The 25,595-nt window shown below is 43.1% G+C and overlaps 1 protein-coding gene across 3 annotated transcripts in view; it reads right to left on the minus strand.

The window, feature by feature from the left end:
* Window positions 1-25,595, minus strand: part of DNAAF4 (dynein axonemal assembly factor 4) — a 1,080,792-nt gene that overhangs the window by 97,078 nt on the left and 958,119 nt on the right. For all 3 annotated transcript variants that reach the window (XM_044078961.1, XM_044078960.1, XM_044078962.1), the window contains one exon: window positions 5,607-5,712. In XM_044078961.1, the coding sequence (XP_043934896.1) occupies window positions 5,607-5,712 (106 nt within the window). The remainder of the gene's footprint in view (window positions 1-5,606; window positions 5,713-25,595) is intronic.

Raw genomic sequence — 25,595 nt, forward strand, 5'->3', positions numbered from 1 at the left:
ATTGGGTGACTTCAACTACACGAATATAGACTGGGAACATTACTCAAGCCCCAACTTTCTAGCCCAAAGGTTCCTGGAGTTCATAAATTCAAATGCCATGGAACAACTAGTCACCGTTCCCACAAGAGGAGAAAATATACTAGATCTCATCATCACAAACATGGGGACAAAATGCTCCACACCGGAAGTATATCTCTCATTGGTGAGATCAGATCACAAACTTATCTCACTGGAAATCCACATCGCCCCACCCCAAACAAAAAAGACCACAGTGAAGAACTTCTCTAAAGCAAACTTCACACTACTCAAGACTGGTGTGGTATCCTTCAAGACCCCCGAGCCAGTGGAAACCACAACCCAAGCTGCGGAAGCCCTTACAAATGCCTTCTACGAACACCTCCAGGACTGCATGGATCAGGCAATCCCTAATAAAACCAAGACTCTTTCCACCAAGGGCAAACGTCCAGTCTGGTGGACCCCGCCATAAACAAACTTTACAATAAGAGGAGAAATCTGTTACATGATAGAGCAAAATCCATAAAAGAGAAGACACCCTTGATCATTATTAGTAAAAAAATACGATAACTCATAAAATCATCCAAGGCCAAATTTGAGAGAAAAATTGCAATAGATTCAAAAGACAATCATAAGGCCTTCTTCAGCTATGTTAGAAACCTGGGTGGAAACTCCCAGATATGCGCAGAATTAGTCCAAAATGATACAAAAATCACTGAACCCACAGACATTGCCAACATACTGGCAGACAGGTTCAGTGCAAACTTCACCCCCCTCTCCCCCCCAAAAGGAGAAATAACTATCCCAGCGGAGTGTAGCCTCCCAGACATCTCTAATGCGCAGGTGAAAGCTGCTCTCTCTAAAGCTAAAAACACAGCATCAATGGGACTGGATGGTGTCCCCGGCTGTGTGCTACATGAACTCAACGAGGAACTAAACCCGCATATAAGGCAGCTGTTTAATCTTAGCCTTACCACAGAATACGTGCCCAAGGAGTGGCGTACGGCAACTGTGGTCCCACTCCACAAAGGCGGTACCTCTACGGACCCTGGAAATTACCGCCCCATAAGCTTAACAAGCCTGGTCTGCAAAGCTATGGAGAGGATCATAATGGAACTCATAAACAAAGACATAGGGGACTTGCAGACATTGGACCCGACCCAGTTTGGCTTTGTCAAGGGCAGATCATGCCTTTTGAACTTGGTCAACTTCTTCAAAACCGTCACCAAGGCCATTGATGAGGGAAAAGCAGTCCATACAGCCTACCTTGACCTTGCAAAAGCTTTCGACACAATACCCCACTCGGGTTTTATAGAGAAACTTACCAGCTTAAATGTAAACCCATATGTCACAAGATGGGTTGCAAACTGGCTAAAGGACAGAACCCACAGGGTTAGAGTTGCTGGCGCCATGTCAGACTCCAATCCGGTCACAAGTGGGGTCCCACAGGGCTCAGTCCTTGGCCCCCAGTTGTTCGGCATCTACTTCTCAGAAGTACAGGCAAACATAGGAGGACTATGGCTGACAAAGTTTGCAGATGACTGCAAACTGGGCGCCATAGTGGAAAGTACATCGGACACAGATATCCTTCAGAGGGGTCTCACGGAAACTGATAACTGGTGCCAGAGCCATGGCCTGAAGTTAAATGCCAAAAAATGTATAGTCATACCCTTCGGGAAAAACAAGGTAACCCCAAGCTACCATATAGGTGGCAATCCATTAAGCACAGAAGAGGTTATCAGGGACCTGGGGACCCAGGTTGGCAGTGGCCTTTCTTTTGACACTCACATTGCTAAAGTGGTTAGAAAGACCTTCTACATTGCCCACCTGATCATGAAGGGATTCACATCCAGATCAAGTGAGGTCATTGTTCCCCTGTACTCTTCACTTATAAGACCAATGATCGAGTACAATGCCCCATTCGGGATGTATCTCACCCGACACCTGCAGCAATTGGAGAGACCCCAAAAGTTCCTCACCAAAAGGATAAAGGGACTCCAAAATCTGTCATATGCTGCCAGACTGAAGAAACTCCAGCTCTATTCAGTCGCATACCGCCTGCTCAGAGGTGACCTGTGCCTGACATACAAGGCCATGTCCAACCCGGAATTAATGGACATGCTCCACCTCAAAAATCCAAATCTACCAGATCCACTAGAGCAAGTGACTTAAACCTTAGCACGGATATAAATAGGACATGCTGGAGGGATAGATTTGTCACCCAGAGACTCCCTATGCTGTGGAATAGAATCCCAGTCCATGTGAGGCAGAGCACCTCGCTGGCTCTGTTCAAGAGAAATCTTGACCGGTGGATGGGAGATCGTAGGTTTACCCCGGGAATCATCTCTGTGTCACTGCTGGACAGAGGCACAACAAACTAATGGGCACAGTATTTTTTAACATAAGGGGTGGCGTAAGCCACAAAACTTTGGGCTAGGCTTATAAATGCCTTAGGGCAGATAGCCTAGTATAAACCTATGAAGTTACTGTATTTTTAGGGGGTATATGTTAACTAGGGCATGATTTAACTACTGCCTCTGTTCATCAAATACATAGGTGCCAGAGAAAGGGTGAATTTCCAATTTCCCATCCGCTGGTCCAGGTTATGCTTGAATAGGGTTAGGGAAGGATTTGCTACACATGGATGGGAAGCCTGTTCCAGAGAATGGGAATTCTCTGAGACACATACCTGTCCTTCCAACATGTCCCACTTGTATCATAAGCAAAATTTAAGTCCTTGGATCTAATAATTATGACACTGTTCATCTTGAGAATATGCAAAAGGTCCATCAGAGTGAGGTCTAAGGATGCCTTGTATGACGGTCTCTTGAAAACACAGTACAGAGAAAGAGCTTTGAGATGGCATGCACAGGACATTTTGTTTATGCCCTGTATTCTTTTTCTGATGAACCTCTTTGGGCATTCTAGTTGTTGCACATGTCTGGTCAGGTACACACTGAAGGGGATGTTACATTCAGTGATGGATCAGATGAGGGGTGAATAAAGCGGCATGATGATCTCCCTAGACCTGGATGCCATACCCTTAATTATAAGCTCTTGAGATGATAGGTCCAACTTTCAGAGCTAGGCAGGTTTATGTACTCACGAGTTTACGTCACATTTCTCAAACTCTAACGACCGGTATTACCTCTGCGATTACCATCTTTGTAATGCAGTTCTTAACAAATACCCAGTTTGCAGAGGGACCAGTTTAGTATCCCCTGACCTACATAATGGGAGTGGGGGACCATGTTAAATTCTTCTCTCCTCAGTGGAAAGAAAGGGCAGGCCCCTGGCTTCTCTACTGTACTCTACCCTACCCTGGCTTGACTGGACCTCTGGCACCCTTCTCACTGAATGAATGCAAGTCAGCAGTAACACAAACAGGCATCACTCCATGCCTAAAGCTGTCTCTCTCCCTCCTTCCCTCCCCCACTCCCTCTCTCTCCATGTGTATTAATGCTAAATATCACTTGCACATATCGAGAAGCATTTGACTGAATTCTGAGTCTTCAAGTCCAGAGGGCAATGCAGCAGGTCTGCCACTACCTGGTCAAAATTCAGCTGAAAACTGGAAATAATTGCAGTGCCAACATGCCTTTTCTTTAGTTGTAATGGCAACCTAGGAGTTAGTAATATTAGTAATACTTAAGTAATGTATATCCACAGGGCACTTTACTTCCCTGCACTGAATGCACCCTATAAATCTTTACGTATGTAAGGGTGGCAATGCATGTGTGCTTTCAGCATGTGACAGCAACGAACACTGATTCTACTTGTATTCTTTGTTGACCAGTATTTAAAGCTTGAGAGACTTTATTGCAGTAGTAACAATTCAAAAATTTCTGGAATTTCAGAGGTCTTAATATTTATTTTTTACAGTTTGAAAAGTGTGCATATACCCTTGAGTCCAAGGCATACCCTCAACCCCTTGGCACAAGAAATCTGGACAAAGCCAAAAATAATAAGGGAACAAAGGCCCAAAATTAGCGACACATTTTAAATATTGCTCTTATAAATATAGAAAGTTGCTAGAATCAAATGTTTTGTGTTAGCTTGCATTTTCTAAAGGATATGAAATCTGAAACTCAAAAGTCTGTCATTATTTAGTGACTTAATTTCTCAATAGTTTACCAGAAAGCCACATATTTTATGAGGAAGCGACCAAAAACATGAGCTAAAAAATATGGACATTTTACAAAAATCTGGACAGCTGAGAGGTATGGTAGATAAACAAACTGCACCAGGTACTATAATATATATATATATATATATATATATATATATATATATATATATATATACATATATATATATATACAGTACTAACACGGGGAGGGACTGTGTCTCATCAGGTAGTGTTGTTGCCTCACAGCAAGATATTTTATAGTTTGATTCTTGGCTGGGTGCCTTCTATGCAGAGTCTGCATATCCCCCTCCCTGTATTTGAGTGGGTTTTCTCTGGGTGCTCCAGTTTCCTCCTACATTTCAAAGACATGCAGGAGGTGGATTGGACAATCTAAACTGGCCTTAGGTGTGCATGTGTATGCGCGGAATGGAAGAAGAATTGAACCAGGCTAGCCACTCAGCAGTATGAACACTGGCTCTAGATGATTGTCACTTCTGAGGTGGTTTGCCGACCCCATCAGCAAAAATAGGAAAAAGGGGTTATGGATGGATGAATGGATGCAGTACTAGCACTCAAAATGTAAGTAGCGTAAAAACTTAAAGTTAGTTCATACAAAAATATGAACATTGTGTACAATCTTGATACAACATAGCATCTCATGCATTAGATGAAGAGACTATAACAAAACAGTGCCCAAGAGCACTAGCTAAAAAGACATGAGACTAGATAACACTAGACATGTAAATATATTGATTTTTTCAAGATGTGCTCTTTGACCCTTTTGTTTGCAACTAAAAAAGGCTTTTGCTATCCCCGAGGCAAGAAAGCATGGTACAGACCAATGTCACAGCTACAATGAATCCATGTTTTTCTAGCATCCTTAATGTATTCTAAGTAATCAAAAGTAGGTCATTAGAAGTTCTGAGCCCTCTTTTATGTTCACAGTGGATGCCAATATTAACAAAATGCCTGGGACATTGCACAGTAGCTTATGCATGGCTATAAGCCTTAAACCCATGAGACAGTTTAAGTCAAGGTCAGTGTGCTAATACCTTGCACTGTTATTGCTCTTGTTTGCATCATTAGCTAATCTAGGAAGCATATGGTAAGCCCTTTTAAGTGATTATGTTTCAGTTTGACACAAGGGATTTCAAAAGCTCACCTTAATCTAGATGAAGAGAATCATCCACCTTACCACAGGAAAAACAAGGCAGCATTTTATTTTGCATATGACACACTGCTTCCTGTTACATTTTTATTGCAGTATAGTTGACATAGTCAAGGTATAAATATTCAGATTAAGGACATATAGGCTGTACATTTAAAAAAATGATGAAATTGTTACATTTTCTCAAAACCACAGCAACAGTGATACTCAAAATGCAGTATTTTCATTTCTACAATTAACTGAGGCAACAGGTTTACATATAAATAAATGACTGCTCTCCAGCAAAATTCTTACCTTCTACATATAACTCCAGCTCACAAAATGCAGTCCCACGTCTGACATGTGCTTTCAATCTAGCTTTTGCATTATCTGGAACAGGTGGTACCAGGAGTTCTAATGCCTTCAAGTACAATGTTTTAAAAGAATTAGAATAAATGTGGGTATCATCTCAAAGTGTGAAAGTCTTCTGCAAACTTGTATATGTTAAATGCAATAAATCAATCAATAAATAAATATTAGCACAAAAACATGTATCACCAGAAATCTCACCTTAACCCATCAGTTAAAATATCTAGAATGTGTGTGACAGAGACACATGCATTCACACAAAAACAAGAATTGTAAATGTTTTTGCTGCTCAGTGCTAGGAGCTTAAACAAGAAACTCCACACCCTACAAGCTCTCTGCAGAATATTGACATCTGTGCTGTTACAAAGACATGGTTTAAATCCACATAAAGTACTCTGGCAGGGCAAAGCTTCAGTGCCTTCCATACATTTAGACCATCAGCTGCACAGAGAGGGACAAAAGGTGGGGGAATCTCTATCTATATTAGCAATAAGCATAATTCTATGTTGGTTAAACAGGACAATGCTCTGGAATTTATCCACGTGCAAATCACCACAGAAGAATTCCCATACCCTATTCTAGCAAGCTATAGGTCACCCTCTATGTCCCTAGAAACCCATAACTCATGCCTAGACCTACTGCACACTCACCATTAAACCAAATACCCTATTCATGGGAGACTAACTCTTCTCTAAACTGGGAAAACATTGCCTCATACTTACAGGCACAATGATTCTTGGAATTTATGAACATAAATACCCTTGACCAGATAGTGCGCACACCCAGCATAAGTTCAAATATGATAGACCTGGTACTCACTAATATGGGAGAATAATGTACACCCTTCTCCCTACTCCCTACCCCCCTTCCCGGTGTCATATCCTCACTGGTGAGGTTGGACCACAAAGCTGTCTGCTTCGAAATAAAAATCATCTCTGTAACCCAATATACCCTTTAACATTTAGAAACTATTCTAAAGCAAACTACATTCTATTAAGCAATAGTTTGTTCAAATTCAATGCCCCTCCCAACCCTGAATTCACAGCAACCTACGCAGAATTGTTCACAGAGACCCTGTGCAACCATCTACATGGCTGTATAGAGGCTGCTGTACTTACTAGAAGTATGCCAAAAACAAACTGCAAAAACAAACCACACTGGTTTAATCCTAACCTTAATAGGGTATATAACAGCAGCAAAAAAGTTATGGCTAAAATCCAGAACAGCAACTCTCATAATGATAGACGCTCTCTAATTAAACTAACCAGGAACTAAGAGGACTAATTAAGTCCAACAAGGTCAATTACGCAGGTCAAGATAGCCTCACAGGCTAAAGATAACCACAAAGCCTTCTATAGCTATGTCTAAAACGTCAAAAGCAGTACACATCAGTGTGCTGAACTGGTGGTCAATGGTGCCACCGTCACTGAGCATAGCTACACACAGAATTTGTTGGCTGACAAATTCAGCTTAAGTTTCTCCCCCCATTCCCCCCTTGAAATACCTACTAACATACCCCCCAACTTTTAACAGGGAGCAGGTCCTGGCAGCACTCACTAAGGCCAAGACACTGCTTCAATGGGCCCTAACAATATCCCTGGATGCCTCCTAAATAGCTTGAAATATGACCTAGCATTACAGCTTTATTCACTTTTCAACTATAGCCTCAAAACAGAGAATGGAGGACTGCAATGGTTATTCCACTTTACAAGGCTGGAACATCATATTAGTCTGACTAATCTAATATGCAATCCATGAAACAAATTATCATGGGAATGATCAACGGAAACACAGGCAACCTTCAGACACTAGACCAAACCCAGTATGGCTTTGTCAAAGGAGGGTCATGCCTACTAAACCTGGTGGACTTCTTTGAGAATGTCACCAAGGCAATGGGTAAGGGAAAATGGTGCACACCACCTACCTGGACCTAGCAATGGTATTTAGTGCAATACCCGACTCAGGTATTGTTGACAAACTCACTGAACTGGGTATAAACCCCTACATAACTCACTGGATTGCCAGCTGGTTCACAGACAGGACACAGGAAGTCAGGATTGGTAAGACCACCTCCACTAAGAGACCAGTCACCAGTGGGGTACCTCAGGGCTTCAATTTGGGACTGTTTCTATTTGGCCGCTACTTCTCACAGGTAAAGGCTAATGTGAAGGGCCCTTGCTGATCAATTTCATAAATGACTGCAAATTAGATTCCCCCATGACACAAACATCTTACAACAGGGTGTAACACAGATAAATGACTGATGCCAAAGTCAGGGACAAACTCACGACTAAGAAATGCATTATGGTGCCTTTTGGAAAAATTGCTACCCTGCCTAGGCTAATTATTCCATTGATAAGACACCCCTGAGAGTTGACCTAGTAGTTGGGTATCTGGGAACATATGTAGACAGTAATCTGGCCTTTGATCAACATGTGGCCAAGGTAAAAAGAAAATCATTCTAGGAAGTCCATCTTATAAGTAAGGGCATGGCACCAAGGTCCAATGAATTCATAGTGTCATTCTATTCAGCCCTTATCAGACCAATCATCAAGTATAATAACCCCTTTGGCATGTACCTGACTAGACGTATGCAATACTTGGAATGCCCACAAAAGCTCCTTATGATGAGAAATCCAGGGTATAAACACGCTGTCCTATATGGATTGCCTTAAAGCTGTACTTCTATGCTTTGACTTCTGCAGGTGATCTATGCCTGGTCTACAAAACATCCTCAGTTCCAGCTCTGATGGAACTTCTGCACATCTGCAAAATGAACAGCATCAGAACCACTAGATCCAAGGATTTACATTTTGCTTGTGACATAAATAAGACATGCCTGTGAGACAGATGTGTGTCTCAGAGGATCCCCATGCTCTGAAACAGGCTCACCATTCATGTGAAGCAGAGTCCATTCCTAACACTATTTAAACATAACCTTGACCAAAAAATGGGAAATCGGAAATTCACCTGGGTCTGGCCCCCATGCTTCTGATAAGACAGAGGCAGACGGTAATGCTCAAACTACTACATCCCCCCACCCACAGACATAACCCCTAGAAACTTCCTAGTTAACATAATCCTCCTAATAAATGGCCATGATACATAGGGACACAATTGGGTTGGATTGTACGGCTAAGCTTATGAGCCTTGTATATACCTGTGAACCTATGAACACACAGAAGTGAGAACTAGAGGTGCTACACAGAAGTACTAACACACAATGTTTCTGAAATTAATCTAAATAATGCTACAGTATATTTTATTTAATGTATTTGAATTTTAATCTGCTTTATATCATGATATTTGATTCTGTTTAATTTTTATATATTTCCTATAGATCATATAATAAGAAGTTATGTACCTACCATAACGTTCCATGTTAGTTGTCTTCTCTCGCCTTCTTTCTTGCTTGATGGGTTCGGAGCCGATCCCTCGGCTCCGACTCGGCACTTGCTAAGCTCGAGAGTCACTTTTACCAGCTCGAGGCAGCCCCATATCCCATGATGCAAGGCGGTAAGTACCCAGATCTCGTTTGATGACAAAGGGCAATAGCACCAAGCATAAAATACTTCCCAAAAGGAAGAAAGAAAACTTACAGATGGAAGGAGGACCAGGTTTGAATGGTCTTCAGCATAACAGTTTCTTATAACAAGGTCTGTCCAGGCCAGGGGGAAGGAGGGAGGGTCGAAGAAAGAAGGCAGAGAAGACAACTAACATGGAACGTTATGGTAGGTACATAACTTCTTAATGTTAAGTTGCCAATCTCGCCTTCATTCTTGCTTGATGGGACCGTCCTAGCACCTCTATCCTGGGTGACTCAATGGAACAAACTCTTGAGGACTGTAGAGCCAAAACTGGCTCTGTCCCTGGAGGCCAAGTCCAATTTGTAATGGGAAACAAAAGTGTGAGGAGTGGCCCAAGTGGCGCTGCACAAATAGTGTCTAAAGGAAGTCTAGCTTGAAAGGCTGTAGAAGTAGCTAAGCTCCTAGTTGAATGTGCTTTAGGTTTTGAGCACAGCTGTTTTCCCCTGAGCAGATAAATTTCAGAGATGACTGAAGAAAGCCATCTAGACAAAGTCACTTTAGAAACAGGAAGGCCTTTTTTATTATCCGCATAGGAAACAAAAAGTTGATCAGATTTTCTAAATTTTTTTGTTCTGTCCAAATAATATCTAAGTTGACGGTGGACATCAAGATAATGTAGCTTTTGTTCAGCTCTATCTGAATAGTTGGGGAAAAATACAGGGAGATCAATGGATTGATTCAAATTGTTCTTTGAAGCGACCTTAGGCAAAAAGGTTGGGTTAGTTCTCAAAGATACTCTGTCTTTGTGAAAAACCAAATAGGGGGGTCGAACCGAAAGAGCATGAAGTTCAGACACCCTCCTGGCCGATGTAATAGCCACTAGGAATAAAGTTTTCCAAGAAAGATATTTCAGGGAACAAGAAACAGCTGGCTCGAAGGGGGGAAGAATTAAGGATGTCAGCACTAAATTTAGATCCCACTGAGGAGGAGGATTCCTGATTGGAGGCTTTAGTAGGAAAATTCCTTTCAAGAAGGCCCTGCAGAGCCTATGGGACATAATATTATGATCTGCTATCCCGACATGAAAATTGGAAATAGCAGCCAATTGAACTCTGACTGTGGAAGAAGAGGAGCCTGCATGAAAAATCTCTGCTAAGAAGTCCAGGACTGCCTGAACAGGGGCAGTAAAAGGATCAATATTCTTGGCCTTAGCCCAATAAGAGAAACGTTTCCATTTGCTTGTATAAATCCTCCTGGTAGAGGATTTTAGCGGTTACTATGATGTCTCTAACTGGGTTAGAGATCAAAGGAAGCCTGGCTAAGGAAGGAAGTGGAGCAACCATGCTGTGAGGTTGAGAGAAGGGACTGACCGGTGCAGCTGACCCGATTGGTGAATCAGAAGATCTGGCACTGGGTCCAGATGCCACGGCTGCACCAAAAGGTGATGATGGAGGAACGGAAACCAAACTTGTCGAGGCCAGTAAGGGCAATGAGAATCAATTTGGCTCTCAAAACAGTAGCTTTCTGGATAACCTGAGGGATCAGAGGAAATGGAGGGAAGGCATAAAGAAGTCCCTGGGGCCAATCCTGGATCAGAGCGTCTCTGGGGGGATGGCCTGATGGAGGGAAGAGGCAGAAGAAGTCTGGACATTTGCTGTTTTGGGGAGTAGCAAAAAGATCGCAGCATGGACGACCCCATTCCAGAAAAATTTCTTCCGCTATAGATTGCTTGAGAGACCACTCGTGAGGCATGAGAATAGCTCTGCTCAATCTGTCCGCTACAATGTTGGTTTTCCCAGGGATATGCGTTGCTACCAGAAACCGATGAGAGGAGATCGCCCATTGCCATAGTCTGAGCGCTTCGACACAAGGGTAAGACTTGGTTCCGCCCTGTTTGTTGATATACCAAACTACAGACATGTTGTCTGTGTGGACTGCAATTGTCCCTACGGGAAGAAAGTCGTTGAGGGCTTGCAACGTTAAAAGCACTGCTCTCATCTCCAGGACATTTATGTGCAGATGGTACTCGAACGGCTGCCACGTCCCATGAACCATCCTGCCCTGATAATGACCCCCACCCGATCAGGGAGGCATCCGTGGTGACAGTGGCTATCGGGGATGGGGGTACAAAGTACCTGCCTTGGTGAACCTGAGGAGATGTGATCCACCAAGCAAGATGCTCTTTGCATGTCTGTGTCACCAGAATCTGGTGACGCAATGGAAGTTGTTGGTATGACCATTGTGTGAACAGCATCCACTGAAGAAGGCGCATGTAGAATCGAGCCAGACGAAGAAGAGTAATGGCCGCAGCCATGAGACCTAATACCTTTAGAACCATTCTGGCCTGTACTTTCTTGTTGGCCAGAATGATTCTGACATGACTCTGAATGTCTGAAACTCTTTGATCTGTAAGGGTAGCTGACATCCGAACAGTGTTTAAGTTTGCGCCTATGAAGGTAATAGACTGGCAGGGCGATAAGGATGACTTTTCGAAGTTGATCGAGATGCCCAAATGAGAACAAAGGTTTATTGTGTAATCCCTGGCTTGTGTAAGCTGATGCCTGGTGGTGGCTGACAGGAGCCAGTCGTCGAGATACGGAAACACCTGGAATCCGTGACGTCTCAGGTGAGCCATGACCACTGCCATGCATTTGGTGAACACTCTGGGGGCTGTAGTGAGACCAAAGGGCAGGGCTCTGAACTGGAAATGACTGGACCCCAGCCGAAAGCGGAGAAATCTCCTGGAGCGTCTGTGAATTTTGATGTGATAGTACGCATCCTGAAGATCTATTGAGCACATCCAGTTGTCCTTCTGTAAGAAGGGCAGAATTGACTGAAGAGTGACCATTCGGAATCTTGTCTTCCTGACAGACTTGTTGAGTCTGCTGAGATCCAATATTGGTCTCCAGTCTCCCGTCTTTTGGGGACCAAAAGAACCTTGAGTAGATTCCGGCTCTGAATGGTCTGTTGTAACTGGCTGAATGGCTCTTTTGCAGTAGTTTTGAGACTTCTAACTCTGCAATTTCCCTTAGACCGGTGGTACATCTGGAAGGGAATTTGAGGGGAAGGGACTTTCCTCGAAAGGAATTATGTAACCCTTGGATATGATCGACTGTACCCATCTGTCTTGTGTGAGGGAATGCCAGGCTTCTGGGTACAGTGATAATCTTCCCCCGACTGCCTCCAAGGAGGGACAGCCGGGCAACATCTCAGGGATGCTGAAAGGGCTTGTCAGAGAGAGGCTCTCTGTTTCCCTGGTTTTTCGGACCCCCTCTGCCTCTAGAGCGGCGTCTGTTGTTGTTACCCCCTCTGCCTCTAGGGGTAAACTGACCACGTGAATCCGGCGTGACTCCTTGGGATTTACGTAACCACATTTTCCCACCTTTCTGTCCTTTGGGATAAGGTCTAGAAGGGGTGGAAAAACGGACTCCTACAGCAGAAAGAGTCTTGCCGTCCTGTTCGCACCTGGTCAAAGTTTCCTTCACCTGAGGGCCAAACAAAGCTGACCCATCAAAGGGAGAATTTGTGAAGGACGCCTTAAAGGGATCCGGAAAATCACATAGCCGCATCCAGGCTTGGCGTCTAAGAGCCACACCTGTACCTGCGGCTCTACTCGCTCCATCAGCAGCATAAGATATTAGCCGCATGGAGGAGTTTGCAATGGAATTAAGGGTTCCTAGCTGCGAAGCAATTTTTCTTGAGCCCCTGCAGCTGTAGGATCCTGTACTACTTCACCCAGCTCCTTAAGGATATCCCTCTGGAGTCTGGTGAAGTGACATAGGTAATTCAGCGAGCATAGCAAAGGTCGCTGAGGAAAACATCCGCTTACCGTACCTATCCATGGTCCTAGAGTCCTTATTAGGAGGATGGACGGCGGAAGGATCTGCAAGTTCCTTCTTGGTGGCCGCAGCCACCACCATGGCATCAGCGGGACACCCTTAGTGAGGAATTGCTTGTCACACGGGCAGTGATAAATTTTGAAGGCCTCCTAGGGACTGGCTCTACAGAGTCAGGAGCTGCCCACGCCTTCGTGCAATAACCTGCATAAGGGGGTCGAAAGGCGGAGACACCCAGGAGGTGGAGGGCCGAGATCCAAACGCCTCTAGGTATACTGACTCATCCTCAGAGGGATTGTTGGTGGGCCAGTTTCCCTCTGTTTAAGGAGTTCTAGGATGTCTGAGAAGGAGACATCCTCAGAGCGGGATCTAGGGGATCGCACTGACTCATCAAAGTCAGAATCCGAAGTGACAGAGCCAGGGGAGTCTACATGCTTCCTCTTACAAGTCCTCTTCCTAGGGGGAGCTCCCGAAACATCAGGAGGATCCTCGGAAGGGGCGGAGATGCCCAAGGGGGAAACCTGAGGCGGAGGATCTCTGGGGCCTGTAGCAAGAGAAGTGGCAGAGATGTCAACAGGTACTATAGAGGGAGGAGCTACGGGAACAGACTGCTGACTGATACCAGTGGCCAGCACACTCTTCATCACCTCGAATGCTCCTCCCAGGCAGGTCCGAGAGAACCTGTTCCAAGAACTAGGAACTCCAGGGACCACCGAAGGGAAGTCTCGAGGCAGATGTCGGAGCCGAGCTCACCAAGGCCGAGGCTCCAAGGGAAGAGCGGGTTCGGACAAGGGTCCGATGCCACTCACCCCTCGGAGGAGACCATGGAAGCCCGACCACGAATCCCTCTAAGGAAGGTCTCGAAGAGGAGATAAGAGTAGAGGCTGAAGGAACAGAAGGGGGTATCCGTCCTCCAGCCGTAGCAGTAACCATTCCCGAAGACTCCAACTCCAAGCTCTGGGGTAGAGTTGAAGGAGGAACTGTAACGGGTGTGGACCAACAGTCATCTGTTGAGACGGACTATGTAACATTTGGGCCAGTACCTGTGACTTAAGTAATCTGCTGACCACTCTCTCTAGGTCATGGTCTGAAAGTCTGGATGACCTTGAAGATCGGCTCCGATGGCTCCGTTCGAAAGGAGAGGTGAAGCCGAGCCGAAAGTATCGGCTCCAAGGAAGGAGACCTCGACCTCTTCCTGGAATGAGCCATCGGAACCGATACTATAGATCCTGTCGGAGCCGAAGACTTATCGGAGCCGACAGGAAGCCTCGATGCATCGGCTCCAGCCGGAGCTGATACAGCCACAAAAGTAACGGTGTCGGAGCCGATCGGAGCCGACACCGATGCCTGTGCCACATGGTGGTCGGAACCGATCGGAGCCGACACCGAAGTGGTCGATGCAGGATCGGCACCGATAGCCATCGGTGCCGAAGGCTTTGTTAAGCCAGAATCGGCTCCAGCCGGAGCCGATCTCGACTGAACGAAGTCGGAGCCGAGGCCGCAGGCTTAGACACAGAAGCCTGGGCCTTGGAAGATTTGGCTGATTTTGATGGAGCCGACTTAGCCGGAGAGCCCTCCGGCTTAAGAAGGCCCCTAAGTATCAGCTTGTTACGTCTTTCCTGCAGGACTCTCTGGCTGAAGGAAAGACAAATAGCACAGGAGTCCTGCAGGTGAAGAGGCCCCAGGCAATACAGGCAAGAAGTGTGACCGTCTGTCAGAGACATCTTCTGACAGCACGAGTCACACTTCTTAAAACCTGAGACCCTCTCCTTTGACATGGTGCTTCACAACACACACACACACACACCAGTCAAGAATTAAATTAAATAAAATACCAAAAAGGTATTACTATAAACACAAACACACACACCCTAACAGGGAGGGGATGGGATGGGTAAAGTTTGACTAAAAAAAATTAGAAGAGACAGGGATTTTCTGTCAGAAAATCTATATAATTAACTTAAAACTAAAAATAAAAGGGTTTTTAGCAAAAAGGGGCTTAAATATCCAAAAAAGTGAATCACTTACCAGGAGCTGGTAAAAGGAGGACCTCATAAGCGAAGCGGCAAACGAGATCTGGGTACTTACCGCCTTGCATCATGGGATATGGGGCTGCCTCGAGCTGGTAAAAGTGATTCTCGAGCTTAGCAAGTGCCGAGTCGGAGCCGAGGGATCGGCTCCGAACCCATCAAGCAAGAATGAAGGCGAGATTGACAACTTAACATTATGATTGTTATCCTGTCTGTATTACTATACTTCATCTGTTTCTAAGTTTTGAACTACTTTCTTTATGTCTAAAAGACCAGTCCAATGACTCCCAGAGCTGCATCTAAATGGCCCATTTGTTCCATGGGGGTGAAAGATGGGCATCCCTGGGCTGGACACAAGCCCTATACCGTAGTTGTTGCTGTCCAGCTAGCCCAGTCAGCCCATTTCTTCCCTAGTGGTAAGATATGAGGGGCATGGAGTATGCCAGCTGGCTGATTTTCTGAAGCTGACTAGTGAAGTACCTGCTCCCTACTGTGTGGCTCTCCAAACACCATCAATGCTGCCTGCAGCAGCAAACATGCCTCTGCTCCCTCCCTCTGCTGTGTGTGCATGCACAGTAACAAAGTGTGCTCACAGGCCGCGTGGGTGCAAGTAACAAACAAGAGCCATCTCCTTCTACTCAGGATGGATGAGTCAACAGTAGACATTAACCCCCACCCCCCCACCCCCTTCCTCAGACAGCTCAATCAGGAGCCTGAGCTGCTAACTGAACTCAGGGTCCTTGGTTCATCATCAGGGCTTTATTCCTCTACCCACTGTGTGTGTGTGTGTGTGTGTGCTTGTGTGTCTTTGAGACAGTGACCACATGCAAAAAAATCATCATAAAAAACACTGGGGCAACAACATTCCCTTCTAATGAATGAAAACCTTCTGCATGATTAAATTCTCAGAACAGACAAGAAACAGTATTTCTTGGAACCTGGGGATGAAAAAGTGGTGAAGAAAAAGGTCTTTTATGCAGCCTTTTTCTTTGACAGGATTACAGGAGACAGTGTATGTGCATGTTGAGGCAATACCTGCGTTCTTAATCGAATGAAAAGTTACTGCATGATTAGATCCCTACAAATGTCATGAAGCAGAACTTATTGGAATCTGGGTGTGGGGAAGTGGTGACGACAAAGGGCTTGTATGTAGCCTTTACCCTTATGAAAGGAGACAGTGTATGTGCACGTCCATGCAGCAGATTATCACAAAAGTAATGTGCTGAGGCAATAACTGCCCTTCCTAATGAATAAACAGCTTCTGCATCATCAGTTTTTTTACAGGTGACTATAAGAAGAAAGATAGGATTAAAAAAAATCTACAGCGGCTGGGTCAGATTTGAGGAGTGTATAAAAGCTTAAAATATTTAGGAACTTAATAAATTCTATCTGCCTTTTCAGGAGGAGCTCCCTATCAGGAAAACTGCAGGCATATCTCCAAAGTTGATAGAACTAGAGGAATGGGTAAATGTTCTGGAAAGTCTTTCTGTAATAGCTCATAGTATTTTCTGAAGGAATGAAAAACCTTGGTGCTCTCTCACTGAAAACACTGGCACATTCTGGAAACAATCTTACAGAAAGAGAAAGCCCCACAGGGAGAATCAGAAACAGCTCTCCTCTGAATCTGAATCAGAAAACTAAGAAGAAAACCCTGTATATGTCCCTTCATCTTCCTTTCCAAATTCAGAATTCTGAATCTTCAGCAAAAGAGGCATCTCTCTTTCTCTTACCATAAACTACCTTAGAATAAGTATAAATAGCCCGAATTAAACCCCAAGTCAGACTTACTAAACTACTCCTGTCTAAGGAAATTTGAGGAGCTGATGCATGCTTAGTTTTCCGTTTCTTTTTGACAGGAAAAATGAGGTCAACAGTTTTATTAATGGCGGCAGCAGCAGCAGCAGCAGCTTTCCCAGGGATGGGCACAACATTCTAACAAAACAGGGAAGTGCTCACTGTTGCCTCTCCCAGGACTTACATGTTTGGCTGCCCCTTACCCAGTGAGGGGACCCCAATAGCCACAGAGGACATGGCTAACCCTCAGTCTATAGTGGGTGCAGGTGCTACATCAGAGAGATCCGGGTAAAATATGAGAGCTCTGAGGAACAACTAATGTCCACAGCAGAGTCACAAAGCTGTGGTTGAGGCAAACTGCTAGCCTGCTGTGATGGCAAAGGCTGTTTGCTTAACTTTTTTCTTTTTGTTTCTGGAAAAAGAAAAGACCATGAGACTGGTGGTTTGTTTCATGATCAAGCCGAAAAGCGTGACCTCCTTCCTTTGGAAAACAAGCAGCAAAACTCAGTAAAAATTAAAAGTCTTTAAATGCCACTTTTTCACACAAAACATGGTAAATGTACTTTAAAACACTTTGCCATCCCCAAAAAGTAAAACAAGCACAATTTCTTCAGAGAATAAATGATTTTCAATTACTTTAAGCAACTTTTAAACTGACAGAAAAAAGTGCACTCTCATTTAAAAGTGCAATACAGTCTCATGACAGTTCGTTAAAACACAAATTCCTAGGTTTAAAATAACTTTCCTGAAAAGAAATGTATTATTAAACAATATTTTTTTTAAATGGAAGTTTTTTTCCCCCAAGGGGAATTTATCTGCCCAGTAAAGGAACGGCACAAGCCAACTTTTTATCGTCGAAAGCCTCAAAGGAGCATATTCATTGGTGGTGGGAAAGCTCTAAAGGGGCTTGGTGCCTATACTTGTCTTTTTAGTCAGCTCAGCTTAAGATGACTGATAATTTTGGCATATGGAAGGTGCCCTGAAGCTTTAGTTGTTCTGCTGTTATATCCTTGGCAGGATATATCCCACATACCTAAGGTTACTGCAGCAGTGATCAATATGATGAACATCATGTGCCCTAGGTATGCATTCCTACACTCCTCCCAAAGTGAAAAAGCTGGTAAAGCCACATCACTCCTCCCCATCCCCAGCACGTGTTTGAGCAGTTAATCAAACTTGGATTGCCCTTGTCGTAGTCAGGGGTTTATCAACAGTGCTAGAAAACTAACATTTAATGGTCCATTTAAAAGATTAAAAAAAGTCAGTTACAGAAGTTCGATTGAGATGCGTCCATTTTTTCATCATTTTGTATTTTTTTTCTTTTAGTATGTATGGAAGTGCTTGAATTTACTGGTAAAGACTTTTTTTATGTAAGCTCATCTTTGCTGAATCAGAGTGCATCTTTAGTTGTTATTCAAGGTACAGGGTGAGAACATTTCCATTCTCCTTAGAGGTGTTATTTAGTTACTCTCATGTACTCTCTCCAAACAGTCCTTCACATTTTAAAGATTTAATTTTCTCAGACAGTGATATTATTTGATATAGGAAAATTCCACTTTAGTAACCCAAATGGAAATTGATGGGTAGATTTCTTTTAAATCTTTTTTATTCCTGATTGTTTGCCAACCATCCGTCCTCATGCAGTCAGTCTATTTGTTCTCCAGGGAGGCCAGAACTGATTATGAGAAGCCTTCATCGAGCAGCCATCAGTGTTTTCTAATTTTTTTTTTTAGAACCGAACATTTTTCTTGGGTAAATGATGTGTATGCTTACAGATGAAAAGTTCCTGTAATTGCCTACCTCTGTAGACGTCCACTTTCCTGAACATGCCCCTTGAAAGTTATCACATGAACAAGGCATATCAAAACTCAATGCTGCATACCATATACTTTACTTTCCACTAAGTGTTACTACTGTAAGCTAGGCAGACCTCCTACTCCCCCCTCTAAGGATGGACAATTTGGCATCAGCAGCTTACTCCCATCTTCCAGCACACAAGGCATTAATCAATCTTGCTTGATTAAATATATCTACTGGTAGAAATATGGGTATGAATTGGCATGTTCTCCCAAGTCATATTTACTGAATGAAATATGAAGGACACCCATTATCTAACACTCATGTTTCAACCTCATAATTATTAGATATTGTCTCTTTGTTCTGAAAACAAAATTTGTGTTATTCAGTTAATCCCTAAACTAATGAAATAAGTCAAAAAAGTCTACTGGTGTAAAACAAGTCTAAAACTGGGAATCATTCTCTCTTTAAACATTATATATATATATATATATATATATATATATGTGTGTGTGTGTGTATGTATATATATATATATATATATATATATATATATATATATATATATATATATATATATATATATGGGTCTAGGACTATTCACTGAAAGCACATTTCACTGAAACACATTTGACTGTGCACAAAGCTCAATTCACTGAAAACACATTTCACTGAAAGTTATATGTGGCCTTTTCCCCACTGTAGTGCGACCCTGGAGTTAGTAAGTAAGGGGGGTGTGGGGGAGACACACACACACACACACACACACACACATATATATATATATATATATATATATATATACATACATACATACATGGGTCTAGGACTATTCACTGAAAGCACATTTCACTGAAACATTTGAATGTGCACAATTCACTGGAAGCTCAATTCCCTGAAACACATTTCACTGAAACTTATATATGGTCTTTTCCCCACTGTAGTGTGACCCTAGAGTTAGTATATATAGTAAGGGGGGATATGGGGGCACTGCCCCCCACATTGGGGGGTGTGGGGCATAGCCCCCCACCTATTTTAATATTTTGAAATATATACATGGATTCTTGCAATTCCAATAAATTACTCTTTCTGAACATAATATATATCCAAACTATGTGTGGGGGGGGGGATACGCCCCCACACCCCCTTTACTATTTATACTAACTCCAGGGTCGCACTACAGTGGGGAAAAGGCCACATATAACTTTTTGTGAAATGTGTTTCAGTGAATTGTGTTTTTAGTGAATTGAGCTTTCAGTGATTTTTGCACAGTCAAATGTGTTTCAGTGAAATGTGCTAGACCCATAATTTATATATATATATATATATATATATATATATATATATATATATATATATGCACACACACACACACACACACACACACACACACACACACACACATATATATATATATATATATATATATATAGAGAGAGAGAGAGATGTATGTATGTATACACACACACACACACACACACACACACACAGACACACACATATATATATATATATATATATATATATATATATATATTTTAGTACAGATGTGAATGTAAACTTAACATAACAATATATGTTCTAATAGATCACGATTGTATTAGCCTAAGCTATACAGGACAGATTCTGGCAAGGATCAGATTTCTGGCTAGCTTCCAAAGCTTTGGGGGTCCTTCCATGTGCCCATATGACCACTGGAGGTTGAGCTGGTATAAAAACACATGTACGGGTGCCAAAACCCAGAGCTTTCTTGCCTCATAAAATGAAAGGCTAGAGCCCTGCCAGAAAAAAATATATACGCTAGGAGAACAGGGAAAAATAGAGACCACCACCCTGGCACAGCAAAAAAAAAAAAAAAAAAAAAACAAGGGGAAAGAGGGAGAGTGTTTGTACTGCAACAGTGATCTATTCAAACATATACTACCATGGTAAGTTTACTTACACAAATGTAGTATGTCCATCATTAGATCACTGTTGCAGCAGCCTAAGCCAACTGGGATGAATACAAAAATTAAAAAGAAAGGTAGGAGGAAGGAGTAAGAAGGATCTGAATCCTAGACTAGGAGGACGGTTTTAGCAAAGCCTATTCTGGCCCTAGAAAAATAAGTCAGTTTTTCACCAATTGTTAAATGTGTGGGGGGAGAGAAGACCAAGTTGCTGCCTCAGGAATATTGGTAGAATGGGCTCTGACCTTGCTTGGAGGTGTCTTGCTGTAACAGGATCATAGAATCATTGCAGGTTACTAGGCTAATGGCCTCAGGGCCCTTACAAGCCTAGCCAAGCTCGTGTGTTCTCAAGGGTGTCTGGTTCAAGCAGACACTAAAATCAGTACCTACTGCCCCTGTCCAAAAGCGACACAGGTGGAACCCCTGGGGTGAATTCCCTGTTACTCATCCAATCATCCAAATTATGCTTAAAAAGGGCCAGCAGGGGGTTTGTTTAACATGAATAGGAAGCTTGTTCCAAAGGTGGGGCAACCTCTGTGAGACAAATCTGTCTCCAACAAGTTCCGTTGATGTCACATACCAGGTTAAGGTTCTTTCAGCAAGTGACCTGTGTGCCATTTGACTTGCGATTGTGCAGCATTTCCATCAAAGCTGGGTCAGAGATTGCTCCATATGAAAGACACAGGTCACCTCTGAGCAGTGTGTCCACATAAGTCAGATCTTGAAGATCCTGAATTTTCTTTGTAAGGAACCTTTGTGGTCTCTCCAGTTTCTGCAGGTGTTTGGAAAGGAACATACCAAAGGGAGCATTGTACTCTATTACTGGCCTAATTAGGGAAGAGTACAGGGGGTTTATAATGTCTTTTTTTCTGGAGGAAATGCTCTTACTTGTGAGATGAGCAATATAAAATGCCCTTACCACTGTGGAGACATGGTGATCGAAGTTAAGGTTGCTATCAACCTGTGTGTCTAGATCTCTCACCCCTGATTGTGTGCTTAGGGTATTACTGTTGATGTGGTAGTTTGCAGGAATGTCATCCTTGCCGAAGGGGATGGTAATGCATTTTTTTTGTATTAAGTTTAACACCATGACTTTGGCACCAATCATTATTCTGTGTTAAGACCTTCTTGCAAGATATTGACATTGCTAGGGGTTTTAATAATCACTCTGAGTTTGCAGTCATCAGCAAACTTTGTCAGCCACAGACCATTAGTATTAACCTGTACTTTGGAGAAGTAGATTACGAACAGTAGGGGTCCCAGAACCAGTCCCTGTGGAACACCACTGGTTACAGGTCTGCTGAAGGAGGTGGAGTCCCTTATTTTGACCATATGAGTTCTATCAGTTTGCAGTTCACCTGAAGATATATGGGTTGATACCCAGCTGGGTGAGTTTATCAATGATGCACGAGTCGGGGATTGTGTCAAAGGCCTGGGCTAAGTCTATATAGGCTGTATGTACAGATCTGCCATCATCTAGGGCTTTGGGGACTGTCTCAAAGAAGTCCACCAGGTTTAATAGGCATGATCTCCCCTTGACACAGCCAAAGTGGGTGGGGGTCGAGCATTTGGAGATTTCCTATCTCTTTGTTAATAAGGTCCATGATGATTTGTTCCACGGCCTTGCAGATACGGCTGGTCAGGCTAATGGGTCTAGAGTTCCCAGGGCGCATGGATGCACCCCTTTGTACAAAGAGATGACAGTATCTGTTTTCCACAAAAGCCAGTGCTTACGCTGTAATTGAAAAGTGGGCTCAATGGTGATGCTAATTCTTGTTTCAACCCATGCAGAACACAGCCCAGGATGTTGTCTGGTCCCATAGAGACTGGGTTTTTGGCCTTGGAGAGGGCATTTAAGACCTGCTCCTTGGAGATACTAGGTGGGGGCAGGTGTTTGGGATGCTTTGAGGTATAAGTGGCAGAGACAGTGAATGAAGTTTTCAGTGAACCTGTCAGCCAGCAGATTTGCTCTATCCACAGGTTCTATATATGTAGTACCATTAACTACGAGTTCAGTGCAAATCTGGGCCTTACCTTTGAGGTTGCGGATGTAACTAAAGAACGACTTGTGGTTATCCTTAGTTATGGATGCTAATTTGGATTCATAGTCAGATATAGAGGACTTCACTAGGAGTTTTATTTGCTTGTTTAAGTTGAGGGGGGAGTGTTTCCAGTTTTGAGACTGTTCCTTCCTGCTCATAGCCTATTAATGGCAGCTGTCCACCAGGCAGGTTTGTTTTTTTTCCTTGAAGATCTTGCTTTGGTTCTATCAGGTACAGCAATACAATTGTACAGGTGCTTGTATACATCATTTGTGTATAACTCAGCATAGGTGTCAGTTCCATCAGTGGGGGGAGGGGCTATGAAGCTATTTATGCCATCACATAAGAAGTTGTAATTGGCCTTGGAGAAGTATTTTAGTCTAGTTGTTGCTAAGGGGGGGGGGGGGTCTTGTGTTACAGTTATCTCTAGCGAGACTGATTTGTGCTCATATCTCACCAGGGATAGCCACACACTGGGGGGTGGTGCAGTGGTCTCCCATGTTGGCGAGTACCAGGTCCAGGATGTTTGAACTCCTTGTGGGTGTGTCAACCAGATGGTCCAGGGCACTGAAGTTAATGAAGTACAGGAACCTTTGGGCAAGTGAGTTACAACAGGTATAATTTACCCAGTCTATGGGCTGGTAATTAAAGTCACCCAAAACCAGGGAGTTTGGTTGTATCTTAATTGACTCAAATAGATCCTAGTAGGCTGAGTGGATGTCCTGATTCATGGAGGGGGTCCTATAGCTGGCAATGACTTGGAAAGGGGTCTTACCTACAGTCAATTGTACCTGAAGTAATTCAAGAGAATTGTGCTGTTTAAACAATTCAGAGGTGCATTTATCTTTAATGAATATTGATACATACAATATTGCTAATAAGAGTAACAAAACTGAATTGATACAATCATTTGGAAATTATCTGTTTTGACACGCACTTTCCCCTTTTCTTGCCATCATAGGGAATAAACAATTGATTAGAATTCCTAAAGCTTTTTGTTCTATCAATGTAGTATCTGAGCTGCTTGAGGACATCCAGAGTATGTAGAATCCTTTCTCCTCTACGTTTTGATTCTGGAAAGAAGACATGGAGATGGAACTCTTGGTTCAATGTAAACTCTGAAGACCACTATGTACATAAACGAAGAATTGGTTTTCAAAGTAACCCTGTCTTTGTGAAAGATGAGATAGGGATGGGTCACCATAAGTGCTTATAACTCATATATTCTCTTAGTAGAAGTCAGACCAGTGAGCAACACTGTTTTCCAAGATACAAACTTTTAATCAGCCTCATGAGATGGTTCAAAAGAAAAAAAGTGCAAGTTTCTCCAGAACAAAGTTAAGACCCCATGCAGGTGCCATTTATTTCTAAGGTGGCCAAATATGCAACACACTGTTTTAAGAAATTGTTTTTCCTTGAGATAAGGTAGAAAACAAAGGAGTTTGAGCCTTAAAAAGATTTTGGTTCTTGGTTTGGCATGAGCTAGAAAAGCTATTTGACCTAGCCTGGTGGTTGGTGCCAAGGATTAAGGACCTGTTAAACTGTTTCTTGTGGTCCAATGGTACAGGGTTTGAATCCCTCAGCCTCCAGTGACTAACCGTGTGACCCTGATAAAGAGCCATAACCAGACAGTGCTCCCAGGGTGAGTTTGAAAAAGGTCCAAGTTGATCAGTGTTCAACCCAGTTAACCCATACAGTTAAAAATAAAATAAAAATAGCTATGTATGATTGTTCTAGTATCAGGCTTTTTAGCCTTCTTTAATATCCACTGCACATCCTCAGGCAAAAGGTGGCTAAGTGGTATTAGAATTCTATCATTTAGGCAGTCAGTTGACATAGCTGAAGGTTGGAGTGGATCAGACAACCCGTGTCTTGTGCAAGCCCATCCTGTTTAGAAGTATGTGGTAATACACCTTGGCCATTTTCAACATGAGGAAGAACCAGTGCTGCCTGGGTCAAAATGGAGTTGTTAGAATCATCCTTGGAGAGTCCCTCTGAATCTTTTAAGGACTCGTGTAATTAAAGGAATGGGCATGAAAGGCATACAGTAACATTTCTGTTCACTAGAGTGAAAAGGCATCTGTCTTCCAGGCCTTTGTTCACGGAGTCCTGGAGCAGAATATCTTTACCTGTCTGCTGAAAATGGAGACAAACACATCTAACTGAGGAGTTCTCACAGCAGATACATTTCTAGAAGACCCTAGGGTGCAACCCCCATTCATGGGGGGTCTGTCCTGTTTTTGCTCAACTTGTCTACCACAACATTATGCTATGATGAGATTTAAGTAGCCTGCAGGGATATACTGAGCTGAGTCCCCCTTGCTTGCTTATCACTGTGGAGTTGTCTGTAATTACTACTAGAGGGTCTGGGTGGTTTAAAGATCTGAGTGCATTTATCAATGACATAATTTCTTTGACATGTATGTGCTTCAACTTGTCTTGCTAATTCCACAGACCCCCACCTTCAGCCCTTTGGATACTGCTCCCCTTGCAAAAGTCTGATGCATCTGTAGTCATGAACCGAATAGGGCTGGAGGCGTGAAAGGGAGACTTTGGTTGAAGGACAACAGAATGAACCACCAGTAGATCTTAATCTTGACAAAATTCAGCATCTGGATCTGAAAGAATAGGTGGTGCTGATGCTGAGTACATACAGATTAAAAAAAACATTGAATTTTACCATATGGAGTCTGGCTAGAGGAATCTTGAGAATACTAGTAGCCATGAAATCTAGAATTTTCAGATAGTCCCTGGCTGTTGAAAGAGGCTGATTACAGAATGCCATGAACTGCTTCTTGAAGAATTCCACTTTTTCTTGAGTTAAGGCATGCTATCATAGCAGATGTATCCAAAATACACCCTAGAAACACTATCTTGTTGGATGGAATGAGGGAATATTCTGCTTGGCTCACTTGAAATCCTAGATTGTAAAAAAATAAAAAATGCAACACCAGAAGCCACAA

The sequence above is a fragment of the Protopterus annectens genome, chromosome 7.part1, assembly GCF_019279795.1.
Source record: "Protopterus annectens isolate FY-2018-M chromosome 7.part1, PAN1.0, whole genome shotgun sequence".
Taxonomy (NCBI): Eukaryota; Metazoa; Chordata; order Ceratodontiformes; family Protopteridae; genus Protopterus; species Protopterus annectens.